We start from the raw sequence: 20,639 nt of genomic DNA on the forward strand, positions 1-20,639 counted from the left end.
TATACAGAAAACAGACAACACTTGTTTACACTAGAAGAAATAGCATTTTTTCTTCTACCCAGTCAGTGGTCCCAGGCCCCATCTATTTCAAACCATGTCTTAATAAATCAAGAAAAAGGCTATAAGGAAGAGAATAGAAAATTGTCATAAAAAGGCAGAAAAAACTCAGATGGCCAATGCTACTTATTCGTTTCTCTGCAGACACCAAAAGGTAGCATTTTAAAATGAATGTCCGCTAAATTAATCTTTCTGTTACAAATTTTTATATAATAGGCGTTTCTAGCTTTTGCTAAAGAGAGTACCAAGTTTGCTTTAAAAGATGAGTATATAGATGGTATCAAACACACATTAAGCTGTTGCAGAGATGCTGGAAGTTGCAAGTCCAGAATATACCTGAGTACAGCAACACAAGTTCCATACAATGTGCTAATATTTCACATGAAAACAGTATGCTAAATATATTAGCTAAAAACTACAATAAAGTACAGTATTACCATTCTCAAAATTATAATGGCTTCTGAGTTATGAAAAGCAGAAGCCAAGAGAGCAGCTTCGCTATTTCAAAAAACCAGAAAATGTTTCTCTAGTGGAAACAGATACATGAGTAACACCTGCAATTATGGCTTGTACGCGAGGAAACTACATTAGGACATTCCGTATTGTAAAAATCTGTGCCTTGCTGCAGTATACGTTTTAAAACTTGTAAGTAAGTGCAATTTTACAAGTTTATCATCCTACTACGTAAGCAGAATATTTACACCTCTCTAGCCACAGCACAGAAATGAACGTTTAAGTACAAATAAACTTTCAGCAGCGTATCACACTGTTTATTTGCTGTTCGAACTTTGAGTGACATAAAGTAAAATGTTTGGAAATAAAGCATGGCTTAAAAGTTTCAAAACAAATTTCAAAGAAAAGTGAAGGATTTAATAATCTTTTAGTGTTGCGTTACAATTGACTTTAAATTCAAACTAAGATTTGTCAAAGATCAAGCTCATAGTTTACCAGAGAAATTCCTTAGAATAATACTTCTTTTGTAAGTTTAATTGACTTAAGCCCATTTGTAAGTGTGAGTGACTTAAAGCCTTATGCTTCTTGTGGAACTCCAAGTTAACTTTGATTTTTACAAATCTACCTTTTAAACAAAAGCCTGTCCAAGGTAAGTCTGCAATTAAGCCATCAGTGGATTTCAGTACATCTTCTTCACCAGAAGTGCAAACCATATTGAAAGAAGGAGGCAGCCTATTCAGCTACTAGGTCTGTACACAGCTTTGTTTGATAATGCCTCTATACTGCCTTGTAAAAGAACATTATTATTCATATATACATATAGCTTCAGATAGAGGGATAGATTCAGTGTTTTTTTCAGTGTCAACTTCTAACAAGTATAGAAAATGTCTACAAACTACATCTGGCTTACACAGTTAAACAATTTACTCTTCTGCTTTTAATGGATTTCACCTGAAGAATTTACTGTAGTGCTCTTAAACTTGGTATCAGAGATGGAAAAAAGTATGTACGGTCAAAAAACATTTCATAAAGGCATCATACTAAAACGTGCTGGCAAACTTAGAGGATGACTTTGCTTACACAAGTGAAAGCATTAAAAAAGCCACTCCAGAGAAATACCGAGCACAGTACTTCAATGCACTGAATTTAAAAAGTTGGGTCTCTGTGGGAAGTTCGGTATTCTCATCTTAAAGATGTGACTAAAAATAAATGCTGGAGTTTAAAAAAAAAAAAATCAAACTGTGTTTAAATGAATGAAAATAAGTATTTAAGTTCAACACATAAGTGATCTATTACACAAAGACACTGAATTTACCTACCATCAAGTAAAAGCTGATAACTATCTTCAATGCATAGCTATAGCTGAAGAAACATTTAGACTTACAATTAAGAGTCCCACAAATTACAGAGGTAGAAACCTCCACAAGCTTTTACTGCATCAAAAGTTCATTAAAACGCTAATGCACACAAACGTATTTTGCTTATATGAAGGGATTAACATTGTTTTCATCATTTTTATCCATTTAACTTTTTTCCATTGACGTTCTTACCCAGACTGTGAAAATATACAGAAATAACTGCAATCCATCATTAGAAGAATTAAATATCATTCTTACTTGTACATAATGATGCTTTATTTGCAGCAGATTCTTTTTTCATTTTAAGATAGGATTCTATACTTTGGTCAATATATAATAACTTTCCAAGTACTGAGTTACAAACAATGTAATTTACTTTATAATAAACATTATGGAAGTAGTTTTCATCAACAGGGTTTTACGCTGCTTTGATAAATATATGATAATGAAAAACAAAATGCTCAAGCTGTAATTTTTACCGAAATCCCCTTTCCCGTTTCCTCACCATTCCCGCAAAATAGAGAACCTGCTCTCCACCCACACCTCCGACTGTTCATTTCTCACCATTCTTGGCCAATTTCTTGCTGGGGAAGCTGAGGAAAAGGAGGAAAATAAAAGAGCTGGGATGCCAGCTTCAGAGAAATATATTTTATTTTACAAATAAAAGCTGAATAATACTTAGAAAGTGTTTCATGCAATTCTTCTGCTCCTACCAATATACACAATAACAAAAAACAAAAAAAAATCACACAGCTAAAACTAGAAAATACAGTTCATCTGTGATACAATCAGGCTAACAAGAAAAGTTCTAGACATAATGTCCAAAGGGACAAAAAATAAGATACTTTCTCAAAGATGTTTCCAATTTTGTTCTGAATCTGAGTGAGCAAATCAAGACTACTAATATACACTGTCTGTGCACATTATTCCTTACTACACACAGCATTTTGCAATTTATTTCAAAGCCTCTATTATAAACAAAAAAATACTGCTGTTGTTAACCCACTCTGTACTGGCATAGTAAAGGCTTATATTACACAATCAAAGTCAAAGTTACAATATGTTAAGTATATAAAAATATTATACACACATGCACACATATGATATTAAGAATTTAAATCTTACATATGCAACAAATTTATGTTTCATTAAAATAAGTAAGTGTTAACATTAACTGGCGAATAAAGTTATTTATCGTCTCCCCAAAAGTCTAAGACTGCTCGATTTCTCTTAAATTGAAACTATAATAAGCAATTAATGTAAAGTGCAATCAAAACTTCACAACTCTCACGGATCACTCTGTTAGGTAATGCCTATATTAAATCCTAGCAACACTGGTATTCAAAAGCATCACTTATAATGCAGTGCACAACTAGTTATGATATCCAAATGACATATTTTGCACCAAATGCAAAAGAAACGTAATTGCCCTTAATTTGCATTGCATAAAACTGCCAACTAGTTTTGAAGGTATGTAAGGCAAGGCAAACATGATTTAAGATTTGCAAAGGACTCCCCAGACTAACACTTCTGTGACAGCCAATTACAGCAAAAAACACAACCCCAACAAGCAGTCTGCTACTAGACCTTAGGAAAGGTAAAGTTTCTTACAATGAGTTACAGATTCACAAGTATAGGGAGACAAGAAGAAAAAGTAAAACAGAAGGAATCCAGCCACCCAGCAAATATGAAGCAGACCCAAGATCGTGATACAATCCAAAGATGTAAATTATTGTAAATCATCACTGTTGTTCAGAATTTCACACAGCCACTTGTGCCAACTTTGCTCACTTTTCCACAGACACAATAACAAACTAGGGAGAGAAAAAGAAAGGAGAGAAAAAAAAAAAAGAAAAGAAAGGAAAAAAAAAAGGAGGGGGAAGAAGAGTGGGGGGAACCTGAACTGAGAGTACAAATAAAGTTCTGCTGTCCATATGCTTTAACTGTACAGAAGTTTGGGCTCTTACAGCATTTTGTACTCTCTCCAAATCCTCATGAGTCACAAAAATTAAAAAGCTATATCCTTCTGGATGCCAGGAAGGGCCTTACCACAGGGCCTTTTGTCAAAATAAAAAAAAAAAAAAAAGGGAGGGGGGAAAAAAGAAAAGAAAAAAAAAAAAAAAAGAGGGAGAGAGAGAGAAAGAAAAAGCCACAGTGGTAGGCAGTCCTACTTTGAGGACTCTGATGTCACCAACCACATGATTCCCTCTCTCCAGTAACAGTGCTTGCAAAAAAAAGGAGTTTTAAAGCTTTTGCTTTTTTGGATTGTGTGAATGCTTCATTCGCCTCACAAACAACCACAGAACCACAAGTGCGGTGCAAACTTTCTCCAGGAGGACAGCAAAGAAGCCTCTGGGTTTTAAATGGTTAATCTCCGCAGGTCACTACCAGCCACTGAGACCAACCGAGTCAGTAAGTGCTCTCTAACCACAGTCTATGCAGTAATAGTAGGTCCTTCAAATATTTGCTCTTTCTCTTTTTTTTTTGTTTTGTTTCCTTGCTTTTCACATGTTACCAGTGCTACACAGTTCTTTGACAGAAAAAAAGAGAAAAAAAAAGAATAGAGAGAGCCTGTGCAATGCAGGAGCCCTGTAAAACTAAAACAAGGTTTTGGCTATGGTTTGTGTTTTCAGTTTGAGGATCCAAGAAGCATTTACACCAGAAGGTGAAAGTTCTGCGTGAAACAAGAGAGGGACTATGGCATCAAACAGCCTCTTCAGTTCAGTGACACCATGTCAGCAAAACTTCTTTTGGGGTAAGTACTGCAATATTTGAGCTTTTGTTTTCCGTTGTCGGAGTTTTCTTACTTTTAACAGTGCTGGTTATAGTTATCAAAACAACAACTTGCTGAATGGGATGTTAGGGCGTTAAAATAGCGTGCTGGCTTGTGGGGGGGTTGGAGGGGGGTCATCATAAATAACTTCTGCAGATTTATGACCAAATTGACTAACTGACAAGCTGAGCAAAATTCAGTCAGTGGCTTATTCCTGGGTGTTTGACAGCAGGTGTGCTCCGCTGTCATCTGAACCTATGCGTGGCTACACAAACTGGGAAAAGTCTGACGAGATCTGGTATAAAGCTTAACATTGCACTAGGTTAAAAGGTAAAGTATTTAGTGAATCCGGTCAACGTGACCATAGAATATCCTACGAAGAACTCCGGTAGAAAGCATCACGCTTTTAGGTGGATCCAATGTGACAGGTTAATGAGAGATATTGCAAGAGACTAGTTAATTATATAATCTACCACTGTTTATTCTCTGTACCCGATGAAAGCAAGTAGCGAGTAGCATATAGCAGCCTCTCCTACGCGCAGTCGCCCTATCGTTGCTGCAGACATCTGGCTTTTAAACGCACATATTAGATGAAGTTATCAGGGCAAATCTGCAGTTCACTGCCTATGTGTTGCCCTTGTCTCATGGCAAAGTATGTTTTACAAGAGGTTCACTTGTAAGAGCAAATTCTTTCATTACACTTGAGTTATGAACAAGCCAAAACATTTATGCATAAATATATTAACCTATGAAATAAAAATATATAGTTTAGCATGCTGATGAATTTAAGTTTTAATTGAAAGTGGGATTTTCAAAACTCCGTACAACAGCATTGCCAAGTACTTACTTCAATATTCAGAGCTTTAAACACAGATTCCTTTAAGAAAGCATGTAAATAACTACCTCAGTACACGTATGTACTGCATACATACATGCCCATATAAATCATATATACGCTATAAAACTACATCACTATCATCACTTACTTGGAAAACCTTCTTCCTCTCAGCTATAGTTTTAAGATCAGTACAGAGCACCCCACTCAAAATACTAAATAAAACCAAGCATGACATTATGCGATTTCTCTGCAAGTAAAATAAAGTTACATTTAGGCTTAAAGTGTGGCAGCAAATGCTAAATTCTAGTTATCCTTTACCAGTGACAAGAAGTATGCGCAACATTTTTTTCAAAGCATCTTTTACTGAGACAGACCAGGGAAACGCCGAAAATTCTGAAAGATCGAGGAGAAAACAAAATCTGAAAACTTACAAGGTTTTCTTAATGGTGTCCATCATGTTGAAACTATGTTGGGGCTGGAGCTAAACATGTTTCTTTTCCACCCCTGCCCCCCCTTATAAGAAAAACAACAATGCTAGAACGATTTTCAGTCTCTCCATCTAGATTAAGCTTGCATTGTAAGGAACTGGTGGCTGGAGTTCCTCTTACCCCTCCTACTTCACACACTTTGACTGGCTCCTAGCTAAGCACATGGATAAGCTTAAGCCCCTGGGTAGAAAGAGCCATGAAGAATACCTTGTTCTTATGGAGGCGAGCATGGTTTAGTTTATGATCTATAAGGACACCAGGAGTGATGGTATAACCTGTGACTGCTCGTGTAGCTATAACGCACAGCCTGCTGAGCTGAAATACTAACGCAAAAATGGTAAGCAGCATTTCTGCTAAAACTGCTGTCTTAATGAAGCCGAGCAGAAGTGTAGCCAGACCACATTATCCCAGTGTTTACAACAGGAAATACAGTTTACATGTATAGGGACTTTCTTTTGCTTTTACTTCCAAAAGAGATTAGAAGAAATTTAGTTGGCTAAAATTATCAAAACACAGAGCGCTGACTGCTTAATTCATCTACTTTCGATCATTCTTAGCACGAGTGAGAAGTATTGTGACGTGAATAATACTTTTTTTCCAAACTTTACTAAATAGGGTTGGGTGCCTAAATTTAACTTTGGTGACAAACAATGGATTCGAAGAACAATGAAATCCCACCAACCTATCACTGCGTAACAAATATATCTTAAACAGAAAAATAACTTTTTTTTTTTTTATAAAAAGGATAGAGAATATATTTTTAAAAAGAACAAAAGCCAGACGACCCAAGCTGCTGATCAGTTTAGCGTTTCCTACCAACGATGCAGCAGTGTATCCGAACGCATGGTCTATCCTTTTCCATACTGTCACGTCCTGCGTTTAATCTCTCTCTGTTCCAGTCTCTAACCCCTTCCTCTAGGGACTGTTAAATTCGATCATGTCTTTCTTCAAGAATTAACTGATGAAATTAATGACGAGTGAAAGGCAAGGGAAAAGAGTGCCTATGATGATTAACTTGCACGCTTGCTAATCTATGCCTTTAAACGTATTTCTGAAAACTCTCATTTCAGTGGGTTTTATGCATAGATTTCTACCTCTATATGAAAGGGAGAAACAACATTAGTGAAGAGGAAGGATGTCCTTCCTAATTTTGGGAGCATATATTCCTCCATAACTTAGGACATTTGAATTAACTAGATACCGTGTTTCATATCCAAACTATTTCTATGTAAGCTAGTTATACATTGTTTTTGACTGCATTATGCCTATATAAACGTTCTTCTTAATCTTTTGCATGTAAATATATGCATTTCAACCAGCAAAGAGTAATATATCCATATCCATATTCCTTGAAGAAAAAAATCAGTTGCTCAAAATAAACACTATGTAAAAAAACTCAGCATATTTATTAGAAAATCTGCTAAACATGCCTTACAGAAGCTATTTTAGAACATGAAATACATTTGAAATACCTCCTACAACAGCATACAAAAATTTTCAGGTATGTTTTGTGCATCTTCATAGGACAAGTTCACTGAAGAATGTAAATCAGACCAAAATTTGGCTAATCATTTAATCAATTATTTGGCATGTAACTTCTTGTAACTGATCCGAATAGACAGATGTAGTAAATCTAAATGAAATTCTTCAAGTAAATAACAGAAAAGTTACTCTGCTTAGACTAATATACTGCCCAGTATATTCTCATTTAATCTTCAAAAAAAAAAAAACCCCAAAACCTTTTGCAGATGTTAATTTTGAAATGCTTTACCATTTGGTAACGAATCTTAGGGTTATTATTATCATTTAAGATAAAGATAAGAGAGAAACAGATGCTTTGAGATTATTTATAAAAAGAAAATTTCTGTATATTCGAACTCCACTATTTGTTATTGTGAAGCAAAGTCTCAGTAATCACTACTCTTTGTATAAAATATAATTCAAAATACTAGGACTTTAAAAACATTTCTGAAAATCATGCAGGAATGACTATTCTTATTTGCATTAATAAAGGTGCAAGCTTCTCACTAAGGCTTTCGCTTTATGAAATTCCTAATACTATGCAGAATGCAGAATTACACTGTACCATTTACATGATTCTTAGGCAGCAAAATGAGAAGATTTGTTTAATTATATCTTTTACACAAACTATTAATAGCCAGTATTGTTGAAATCAACCACACTGATGTAAAATTCACTAAGATAGCAATGTTCCAGCTTGTTAGAAGAACACTGAAAAATCTGATGTTTAAATAAACACGGTGGGGGGGGGGGGAGACAAGGAGAAAACTAACTCATTAGAGGCTATAAGATTTTATCAAACATATAGGATTAATCTCTATTGAATAGAACCATTCACAAATCAAAACTTACTCCACTCCAATACTTTCATGCAGTGCTAATCAATTACAACCTTTTCTAGTTATTCAAAATCCATGTGCTTTTAATTTCATTCACTGGTGGTCTAAAATATAATATTCAGGCCAAGCTAAGTCATTCTGTATTGCAACTTTGCTTTTTTTCAATAAATATTCATCTAGAGGTTTCTTAGAGAGAACTGCTCATATGAAGACTGTGGTAATATTTTTATACTGTACCTCCTTGTTGAAGCAAAAGGTTAGGGGTTACCTAAATACCTCAACTGTATATACAAAAAAAGGAAAAGGTAAGTATTCACATGAAAAATCCAAAGGGACTATATTATTTATTTTTGCATTTCCTATGATTAATGATGCACCAGTGCATACTTGAAAACTGAAGTCAAAATAGGGTAACACCTCAAATTCCTTTACAAACTGTACAAATATCAAACTTCCATGCTGTATTAACTACTCTACCAGAAATATTTAAAGGCTACGCCACCCCACATTCAGAGCATAACAATCATACTGAAACTCCTCTCAAGCGGCGTTGATTTCTTGCTCATGGTCAGACCGATAGTAATCTTCAAGTTGTCCCTTACACCTTTATTTTTCCTGATCGGTTTTTAGAACACCGTCGTATTTGTTATGCACAAGAAGCAGCTCAGCACAGTCTAGGCAGATAAAGAGCAGGTAATTCTGTATTCATTTAAGCATAAACAGAAAGCAGTAAATCGCTCTTGCGAGCGACACCAGCTACAGGGCGCGGGGAGTTCAAAAGAGCAAAGAGAAGCTACGCCGCAACTGTGCTTAAAGACCTGTCACACCTGGCGGCAGGCACCCATCCATCGGGGAGGCAGTGCTAACAGCTCCGGGGACGCGCTTTCCGAAAGAGTAAGTTAACACAGCGGGTTTAAAAGCCAAGCAAAATCTTGCGCTCCTTTACACGCAAGTCACGCTTGCCAGGCTGCAGAGGTGCTCAGCACCCGCGTTCCTGCTGCTTGGCTGCCGCAGGAGCCACGGCAGCTGTCAGTGCGTGGTACCGCTTGGAAATTAGACCTTCGGTATGTTTTGCTCCGTGTACCTAATAAAAATCAACATTGTGTGTTGGAGGTGATGGGGTTGGTTCTGAAAACTCATTAAATACACTCCATTAATAAGAACTACAATAAATTGCCATGTTTAATGCGCCCTGGTGTATATAATGTTTTAATTAAGGCAGCCTCAAGATAAATAGTGAGTTTGAAATGGTAAAACCTGAAGCATTTTAAGGTCTTAACTGAGGCACTGAGGGAATCCGAGTTTCACACAAGCAGTGAAGAAATCGCAGCACAGAAATATTCGGCTGCTGTTTTAAATATAAAACGTCCATTTCTCTAAAAGGAATAAACACTACATTTGTTCTGATAAGTGTACTCAAAAATAAATTAACAGATTGTCCACTATTTCAAAGAGATTTTCCTTGTAAATTTTGCCAGACTTAGGAGTTGACCACAGACTCTCACCCGGAGACAGCAGACATCCACAAAATGCAGAAAACATCGACTTTCTCCACCACAGAGCCCCAACAACAAAGTATTATTATCAACAGTTTAAATTTTTGCTCATATTTTGTACAATAACTTTAGTTTCTACGGTACACATTTATTTCACATTAGCTTCTTAAGTCCTAGAGCTAACAGATTAAGGAGGCATATCTTTTTCTCTCAGGTGTTTTTGTTTTTAAGTTAATAAAGCTTAAATCTAAGAGCATGCTTCCTTACATAAACATGCTCTCTTCTACAAATAAATACAAGACCTGCCACTTAACATACTGAAAAGCACACCCTAAAGAGAGTATTTTAAAGATGAGCACAAAGACAAAATAAACTCAAGTTACTGTATCGTAAAACAGTTTAACACTTCCAATAAAAAAATCCATTATTCATGCATCTGTTTCCTGTATATATTTTTTATTCTGCTTGTTAGCATACTGTGTACTGTTCTAGCCTTCCTCATGTAGCTATAAGTTTCCTATTTCATGTATGAACTTGCCCCAGGAGGGAAAAAAAACCCAGATTTTCTACTGACTCACTTTAACTGCTGAAGTCATTTTAATCAGAGCAGTTAAATTATTCTGTGCAACCTATTCCTTATTAAGGAATTCTTATTTATGCAAATTAATCTCAGCACAGTAAAAGATGAAATTGGGGGGGGGGGGGGGAGTCGTGCTTTTCCTTGACATATACATGGTGCTTTAAAACGTAAAGTATTTTCCTATCATATTTACTGTATTCTTAACAGTTTCCTTTAAGAATATTTTTTTCATCTCTAATAAAACCACCTTTACTTTTACAGTAAAGGCTAAAAACACTATTTTTTTCTGCTGTCTGTCTGTTTTCAAAATGCCACATTCATTAAAGTCAGGCAGTTCTGGAATTAACAATAGTTTTAAGTTTTAATATCTTATAGCTAAAAACCCTGTGGCAAAAATATTTTGGCAGGAACTCATTCAAATATGGTTACTATATTTTTGATAGACGCTAACTTATTTCATATATTACACTAAAACAGAATTGCTAGTGTTTCATAATGACTTACAATTTATTATCATTCATTTTCTTGAAAAAGGAAAGTTAAAATCTGATGACCTTCTATACATTTATTTCCCCCAGTATTTATTTGAACCATAAGTGTGCCAAACCAGTGTTTACTTATGCCTCATGGTCAGATATCTTACATCTAAATCCACTCTGTGGTTTACTAAAATAGAAAGACAGAGCCACTGCCAGTTACATAATATTTTATTGTTCAGCGCAAAAGAACCCAGTCCCGATCACAGTGACAATTCACTACATTAACAAGACGTGTATGTGTCTATATACACCAGTGAGCGTACACTGGGGAGCAGCTCTTCTGAAAATGGGTCTAGCATGAGAAGTCAGAGCTTGGTGATGTTACACATTAATAATGACTGAAATAAGAATTCATTGTCAAACCCTTTTAATACAACTGTCGCTACACAAGTAAGATAAAGACCTTTTTTTACGGGAAATAATATAGACAATTATGTGCAACATGTTCACTTCCAGATACTATTATTCCCTAAGACTATCTGTAAGTCATTTAAATAAGAATCAGAAAACACGCAGTTAAAAGGCACGATATTTCAGTGTATCCATGTGTGCTATTAGAACAGGGTATTCTTTCTTTCAAGAAACGTTCATGAGCTGTGTATGTGCAAACACGCACATGTGTGCATGAAACTAATTCCTGCTGATCCATACTTTTAAAATCTTGAATTTCTCTAAGTAAAAAACACAGCAGCAATATCAGTTTAGAAAATGTCTGTACTGATACACTGCCTTCTACCTTGAAATTACACAAGATGTGCTATCACATTCAAGCTTGCCAGCAGCCCGATCTAAACAGCATTTACAGCTCTTCATATACTGCACCTTATTCTGCTAACATACATTGCATGAACTTGAAGCAAGGATCTCATCTTTTTATCCGTAAAGAAAAATGTCTGTCAATACTATTGTAGTGTTCTACATAAACCATAAGCACTAGTGATAGTAGTAGTAAAATAATAGATGGATAAAGTATGCATTTGAGAATACCTGGCAATATTTTTAAGGAAACAGATACATTTGGAATTAAGTCTCTTCTGGTATCCTCCTGCTTTTTCCTTTAGTCCCAAGAGGAGAGAAACTGTTTTTGTGGACATTACACCAGCCAAGCTTAACTCACCTCAACTTTAGAACAAAGTGAAACCATGCATGTTAGCCAAGGTAGTCCTACTTGCAGGTCGGCTGCTGTTTTTGACACAGTTTGATAAAATTCTTCCAAAACCGATTAAATGAACAAGTGACAGGGTATTTACTTTTTAAGAATTCTCATGTGAAATATACCTTTGTTCAACTAGGATGACATATTACTTCCCAACAGTATTTTTATATTATAATACATCAGTAATTTATTATAATTTTAAGTGCCAACTTCATGCAGGATCAGCAAGGGTAAGGTTATGCAGATAAAGTAGTTACGATTCAAGAGAACTTGAGGCTTAAGAACTTGAGAACTTAAAAGGCTTTTTAAGAAATGATCAACAAAAATACTAATTCTGCAGACACTGTCAGAATTTGCTATTTCAACTGATCGTGTCTTCAAAAGCCTTTTAGGTGAATCATAATACTGTACTTGATTTAGTATCTAGGCCCTTGCTGCATTTACTGTGTAAATCCCATATGTAACTGCTTTCAGTCGGATGCATCATCTTTTCAACGGAGAAACTCCTACCTTTAAATAGAAAAATTCTGAAAACAAATGAGCTACATTTGGTCTTTAATATTGAAGGGATATTTATGGTCTAGTATAGTGATGCTTTATTAATGCAAATTTGATGAATTAAAGCTATTAGCTATCGTATAATATTCAAGCATAGAGGCAGCTTTCTAATACATTACTTAAAGCCTGCACTATGTTTATTTCCTAATACAACCTGCACAACTTGTTTCCTCTTAGTAAGGACCACCAATATAAATTCCCATTAAGAGAGTTCATCTTCTGCATTTTTCCAATCAGTGCTATCAAAGCTTCACTCAGCTGTTCTTTAGTTATTTAGGCAATAACCAAGTCATAACAATGAACGGTTTATTTAAAACTGACAGGACCAGAAAGCAGCAACTATTTACTTAGGTGGCGTACCTTAGTATACACCAGCAAAAACGTTCTCTTTTCCCAAAAGGATTTTATGCATAAAGGGCATTCACTTTGCTTCCTTCCTACCCTTCTTACATTCAACTTTGTACATTTAAAACGAAGAAGTACTGTATTTTGGTTGCTATCAGTACATTTTTATTTCCCCCTTTCTGTTTAAAAGGCATGAACAGAAACATTAAAACAAAGTTGGAAGGCACGCTCTTTATACTGACATTTTATTACAAAAACTAACATTCAGAAAAAAATCTAGTCATTTGTGGATAATAAAATGACACAATCGAGGTAGCAATAACAAATTTAATTTAGCATCAAATGGGAGGAAATATATCTTCCATAGCACAAACCATTTTCAAACTATAGCAACAACAGATATAATTCTAATTCCACACTACGACTATGTAATGCATATGCAAACATAGGGACAACTTTTAATTTTGCAGTATTTAAGGATTTAAAATCATGCTCTGTCTTTCTGTATAGCAACTAATTCAGACCTGGTCTCCCAATAATTTGAGGTTTTAAGCTTATTAACATAAAATTGAAATATTAATCTTTTAAATCAAAAGTTAAAACTTAATTACAGTTGCTCCATCTAAATAGATGTTAACACATGTTAAAATAAATCAAGCCTTAAGCTTGTCCTGATATGGACATAAATTACTGTGATATTCACTAGGTACGAAAAAAAAAAAAGGTTTGAAAAGGGCACAATTTTGTTGTTTTAAGTTGTAATAGTATTTTACTAACTAATTTCAAGGCACATGTGTAGTGCACATGTGTAAGATCTACTCGCTGCAGCTCGCTTACACATATGCACACATGAGTTGGAATGTTCTAATTCTGATCAAAGATGTATGTAGCCGGATGTGCGGTTAATTCACTGATCAAATTTTCACAACTGAAAAACATCTTGAAATACATAGTCCTAATTTCCAGTGGTACTTTATCATCAGAATGACTCTCCACAATTTTATATTTTAGGAATTCTTAGAAATAATACAACCTCTCTCACCCACTCAATAAAAAATAAAAACAAGAAAGGAAGAAAGTGAAAAAAAAAAGATAAAGGTACTGTTTTCCCAGTATTCTTAAAAAGCAAACAGAGTAGGTGAAACAAATTTAAAACACCCATACAGTCTGAGCTCTAGTATTAGTGACATGTTCTTACAGTAAGTTTGTGTTCCAGAAATCATACATAAAAATGTCAGTAGTGTAGATGCACACAGCATATGCACACAATGTAAGACACAAATCTGCCCTGCAACAATAACATACAGGAGCTCCTCAATGTGCATGAAAGACTTTAAAATGCACTAAATCTATAAAAATACACTACTGTCAAACTTTAAGACTGCCCACCGAATCAAGCAGATGTTTTGAATAATCACTGTTTAATGTAAATTTTATCAGCTATGTACAAAATCGATTGAATTTGAGCTAACAGTTGTTTGAAGCCTTCTACCATCACGCTTAAGAATCTTAGTTTTCTACTGAACTGACTAGACATAGTAAATATACATAACTTAATGGCTATTCCATGTTATCAGATATGCAAAAAAAGAAGAGTTTAAATGTAAACAAACTTATAACGGTACTGAGATGGGCAACAATTTTACTAGTCTCAATACTGATTTAAAAGATGTCTCTTTTTTCTCCTTTACATACCTGGTTGTTATCAATAACTGATGTGTCTTCACCCTTCTTGCTGCAAAAATTCCTTTAAAACTTAAAGCACACAAAGCACAACATTTGAGATCTACATACATAAAAACTATTCTGAAAATACTCTTTTTTTCAGTAGCCCAGAAAATCTGAAGGTTTTTTTAGGCTGATGATATCTTCACACAGAAACACAGAATGTCTGCAGACAGTAAGAAGCCTTTTTGCTGCACCATAATAATCTGATCCAGAAATTCAAGGGTACCTTAAACAACGGGCTACCTGTTCTAGCCATGCTTAGGAATGTGGCCAAATCATTTTTATTGATTTAACCTTTATAGGAATGCTACATATCCTCAGAGCAAAACATTTCTAATGCATTTATAATATGATATACCTCTGAGAAGTTATGAAAAAAATCTTATGATAGGTAGGCTAACCCCCTCCACTATTATGTTTTTTCTGATCTACTGATCAATAGGCATTCAAGTGCTAGATTATTTTGTCAGTTTGTATTTGCTTGCTTTCACGGGCTAAAGTCAGAAACTGTAACAGGCTTACAGAAGACAAGACTAATATCTGACCTGTCTTTGTTTAAGAAATAAGAACCGGTGAACTGATAGCCAAGACTCTAAATACTCCTTTCATTCTAGAATTACACATCAATCATGTTACCTGCAAACATATCAAGTTAAAACTTCCAGAATTTACAGTCCTTTTTGAATAAACTGAGCTGCATGCTAGTTATATTCAGAGAGCTCACAGAAGGTGGTTTGTGTATCTCACCAGAATTCTTAAAGTAGCACTTCTGAAATTCCTTCTTCATCAGAAATCTATTTCATATGTATTTCAAATCAGTATTTTATGAGGGCATGATTCATAATCCATTATTCTGGAATTCAGGTTTGAAGAAATATTATCTTTTAATATTTGTTGTTCTCAGGAATGTTACAAACCACACTTGACCATTACCAGGAGTCACTTGTTTTCCAGAAAGTAAACTGCTCAGAGCTGCTTGTTATGGTGAACTCAGCAGCATAAAAACAGGAGTGAAAAGTGTCTGAAAAGTTAGTCAAAGGAAAGCAAATACACTCCTGTTGTGAATTATATTAATTATATTTCTTATAAAGAAAAATCAATAAATGGAAAAACCTGATAATATAAGTGATTCTTACTCCTCATAGCTACTTGTATGAAATTCTGATATGATACTCTTTGCAATGGAAAGAAGCATAGCTCAGAAACATTTTAGATGGGCAATATACTATAATACAGATGACATTTTAAAAGATTTATAGCTGTATTTTTCTCAAGATAACAACGCTTAGAGAACACCGATGTTACGGCCTCACATCTACACAGCAGTATGTAGAAATCCTACACAGAAAGAAAACTATTAAAACAATTCATTAGCGAAATAAGTGCCAACCTGCACATGTAATGTAGCCAAGTTACTATATCAAAGCAATGAACTATTAGCAGAGCATGAAATACATATCAAAAAGGTGCATCTCCTTTGTAAAGTCTCAGGGTTGTTTTTTTTTTTTTTTTTTTAAATAAGAATATGGGCTGTTTTTTTCAGAAAAATAATTCACTGTGTATTTGTATTTCTTCTTCTTTTCCTAAGAAATATTCTGAAGATTAATTGACACCCAGACATAGAGCATTCACACATAAAATATCCTTCGACAGGAGGCCTTACTCTTTACTAAATCAGACGAAACTAAAACCTTAATGCAGTGTGCAGCAGTGATTTTCTGAAGACAGACTAGTTCTACCTTCTTCATCATGCCACGCATTAAGGATGTGACCAGATGAGGGTGTGCATTTATGCAAATACAGTTTGCTTTGCACTACAGTACACCATGAGCATTCAAACAATCAGTTATCGCATGTAACTCAAGGAGCATAGCTAACAGTAGTAAATAACTAATAGCTTTAAACCAGACCCTAACAGGATCATTGAAGCATATCTGATCACACTTAGTTGACTGCAACTGTGTTACTTACAGAGTAAACGGGGATGGGGCAAGGGGAAAACAAACAAAAAAAAAAATCTATAGCTATAAGAAAAAAAATCCTTTGGTTGGTATACGTTTGCAAAACTTTGTAATAAAACAGCCTGGTGCTCAGCGTTGCACCTCTCTTGCAATGTTTCCGTTATAGAACAGAAACTCTGCTGTCATTTACTATTGCAGTGCACCTTAAGGAAGGATTTAGTCAATAGTGAAAAGCAGTGGAATATATTAGAAATGCAAATTTTTACATGCAGTGATGACAGGAAAAGGCCTAGTTTAAAGGGGAGTTACACTAATAAAACCACTTAGAGTGGCACATATTTTTTATAATATAAAAGATACACTTGTACAGGAGGATTTACTAGCACAGTTATCCTGATAAACAACAGTATCTTTTGATGCTGCAGAAAAGCTGCTCTGTAGTGGCCTGTAAGAAAGGCCAGAGGGTGGAAAGTTAACTTGTTCTTTAAAGTTTTCCTTTTTCCGACTCCTAACAAACATCCTAGCGGGTGAGTTCTACAGGCTTTTGGAGAACTTGCATAGCGAACCTGCTCTGTCCTGATGGACCAGAACACTTACACGTTTGGCTATAAGAGCGCCGGCCTCCCTGGCAGCTCTGTAAGCAAGCTTGTCTACCCAGGTCTGCCACAGAAAAGTCATCTCCAGGTTTCCATTTCATAAAGGAGTTCTATATATACAACCCATGCATGAAAAATACAACATCCCTGACTACTCCAGCCTGCATCCTATTAGAAAATCCTTGAACAACTGTGACACTTTAGAAACCCTAAAATGTGATGTCAGGGTTTTGAATAACAGAAGATGAAAAGTAAGGAGAAAACAGACTCTGGGAATGTGTTTTCCAAGGCTGTTTGATATGGGCTCCAACAGGAAGGGTGTACAGATAAGGACCAGTTATCTATCTGGCATTTGATGGCTATTATACAAAACACAGACCAACTTTTTAATAACACTGAAAGCGACTAGTCCCTCATAGCATACACAGTCTTAGGGTTACAGGAGGATTACAGCTCAGATCATTCTGGTAACGTATAATTTGAATAACAAAGTTTGTTTTGGTGGCAATTCTGATAATTCTTCCCCATTTCCCTGCGGATACGTTTACTGGTTTAATGATACTCTCCACACTTTCAAATGGTGGAAATTCAAGGAGAATATCATCTCCAAGCCAACTAGTTAGTCTCTGGCAAAGTCATCTCTCAGCTCTGCACTATGCACCTCTTGTACTTCTGACCTTTTCCGGTCTTAGGTCTTGAAAGTAAGGGTATAGTTCCGGTTCCATTTTCAAGCGCTAGTACTCGGTCTTTGCTCTTCTCTCTCAAAAGAGTTTCTAAATATCTTCATACTTGCCTAGTATCATGCTATTTCATCTCTGTTCTACTGGTACTGGACATAACTCCCCCAGGAAGCTTGATTCCAGATCTATTTTTAAAGTAATGTATTCAGTTCATAAATCATATCCTTCTTGTTTTAAAATTGTCAAAAAAGAACATGACCACCTGACTAAATGTTTTTCATCTGTCTTATTTTTCACATGGTAATGGTTGTCTGATATGCCTTTTAAAGGTCCTGATCCCACTTAGAAGTCAGAGCCAACTGGCAATCCTAGACATTGTAATAAAGAATGGTATCTTTCATTCCCTTGGCATCTTATAGGAAAGAATTCTGAAGACTGTTATTTTAGTTATATAGTTGTGCAGTGCCTACCGTAATAAAAATACTAGTCTGTACATATGACTCGGATATGACAACATAAATCAGTAACAGCAATAGATCTTGTATAAGCAGCAGCAGCTCATCCTCACTAAGCATGTTTGTTTTAACCAGCAGTAAAGCTGTCTCCTTCGAGATTTACTTATTTTCCACAATTGATGTACGTTTGAGAAATTTGTTCAAAAAAAGCATATTGATGACTCAACTTCAGGAGCTGGCAATTTTGGTTCTTGCTGGAAAAATGCTTACTAAATATTGTCAGAAAAGTACTTCCAGCTTCTTTGTGTAAGCATACTTTAAACCTGAAAACAGTAACGTTAACAACTGTGCCATCACCTAATATAGCTGTTCCTTATTTTAGAAAGGATCCTGAACTTTCAGCTAGAAAAGTGGTATTGGCTGCAACTAAAAATTGAAAAAAAAATATTCACAGCATTTATGGTTTTAAAAACTTCACTCAACTACTTGACTGTTGCAACAGCATCAAGTAGAACTGTGATTACAAGAGTCGATTACTGTGCTCATTCTCAGCAGGTTTTCTAACAGCGTATTTTAAAAGCGTATTTGTATGCTATGCCCTGTTTTGGTTAGGTTAATAATCAACATACAAGACAGAACAGGGATAACATTTATTAAAATTTATTATCAATCACGTCAAGCAGGAGGACTCAGAAAAATCTAAAGAGAGCAAGATCAAAATTCCAAAGTCTTGAACCATTAGGGAAAATGTGAACTCAACAGGATGAAATTAGACACACAAGTGTAACGACACAGACTCAGAGAATCAAACTTCCTTGAGAAGGATAACATAGAAAAAAATCCGTAAATCAGAAAGGGTCACAAACTAAATGGGCAGTGGGTACTCAAATCATTCTCACAAATATTATCGGAACTGCCAGATGTGGAAAGTGTAGGAGATAGATAGCTTTTCTACTTCTCACTGATGATGAGGGCTCACCTAGAAAACTTCTTATATTTTGGGTGTCACCTTTTAGGGAGGAATGAATTCAAAAGAGCCTAGAGGAAAGCAAGAAGCTAAAACAATTTTAGAAAACATAATCAATACAAAGAGGTTAAAGGAACTGGGTTATTCACTATAAATTGACTGGTGATCAACTCTCTTGGTCATGTAGGAAAGGTCAAAAGAAAATCATAAGCAAAGGAGGTTTAAGACGACATTTTTTAGAACTACTGACTTAGTTGAAACCTAGCTAAAACATCCATGAATAACTGCGCCATGTACGCCACAACAGGACCTGCCAGCTTGGATTTTCTGGGGCTTTTAGGACCAGCCGAGTATTATGCAAACTTGGCTACACAGCTCCCAAAGCTTGTTTGTGTCCACGTTTTTTTTTTGTTTGTTTTGTTTGGGTTTTTTTTTAACAATGAGAAATTTGATCAATATATCCTCCATATCCAAACTAGTTCCACACTGGATCCACAGAGTCACTCACAGTGATCACCCCTGCTCTCTCTACAATCTCGTATGACAACAAAAAAAGAGTCAGCCATCACAGCCCTCATTTCCCCAGATAAACAGGGGAGTAACTAAGAATAGAAAAGAAGTCCTCTGGAGTTGCCCCATCTCCCTCACTAGAGCGTTTGTAACAGATTTGACAGTTATCTATCATGAAAGTTTTGGTAACACTGTTTAATTCTGTCTCAGTGACCCAGACTGGAATTATACTATATTTTCTAGTTTCCTTCCAGTCTTACACGTCTTGTAAGGGCTTTGGCACGTAGTCAAGAAAAAGTGTGTTGTCACAAGAAAAAATAGGATGCACCTTGCAGTGCATTGACTGCGCTGAAGAATGTGTTCAGGTGCCCACATTTATTCTTCAGTTAGATATATTCACCTTTCATCCAGGTATAATAAACTACTTTGTATTTATAGGGGTAAAAGCATGCACATAGGAAAGTACAACACTGTGTAAGGCACTACAAGATCACATCCCAGTTCTCCTAAGGGAAAGCTGTGTACATGCCCAAAATGTAGGAATAATTCATACCAAAAACAAACAAAAAAATTAAAAACTCCTTACATCTCTGCATTTCAGTGAAAGGTATTATTTATCTGTAAATAGCCCTTACCCAGTAAAATGCTTAATCATGTACAACTATTTACATGTCAGTCCCAGCAAAGTCAACACAACATCGTTAATACCCTGCTCAGAATCTGAAATTATCTGTACAATCT

The 20,639-nt window shown here is 35.5% G+C and overlaps 1 protein-coding gene and 1 long non-coding RNA gene across 10 annotated transcripts in view; one reads left to right on the forward strand and one right to left on the reverse strand.

Annotated features, from left to right (window-relative positions):
- SUPT3H (SPT3 homolog, SAGA and STAGA complex component) overlaps positions 1 to 20,639 on the reverse strand; it is a 303,750-nt gene that overhangs the window by 253,887 nt on the left and 29,224 nt on the right. Inside the window, exon 2 of one of the 9 annotated variants that reach the window (XM_068936986.1) lies at positions 2,374 to 2,461. The exons of the other annotated variants lie outside the window; for them this stretch is intronic. Within the exon in view, the coding sequence (XP_068793087.1) occupies positions 2,374 to 2,435 (62 nt within the window). The 5' untranslated portion in view covers positions 2,436 to 2,461. The remainder of the gene's footprint in view (positions 1 to 2,373; positions 2,462 to 20,639) is intronic. 9 annotated transcript variants of the gene reach the window in all.
- LOC138066671 (uncharacterized) lies at positions 4,132 to 10,175 on the forward strand. Its single transcript, XR_011139962.1, has 3 exons — positions 4,132 to 4,280; positions 4,502 to 4,623; positions 9,806 to 10,175. It is a non-coding gene; the product is annotated as an uncharacterized lncRNA (long non-coding RNA).

The sequence above is a fragment of the Struthio camelus genome, chromosome 3 (genome assembly GCF_040807025.1).
Source record: "Struthio camelus isolate bStrCam1 chromosome 3, bStrCam1.hap1, whole genome shotgun sequence".
Lineage (NCBI taxonomy): Eukaryota > Metazoa > Chordata > Aves > Struthioniformes > Struthionidae > Struthio > Struthio camelus.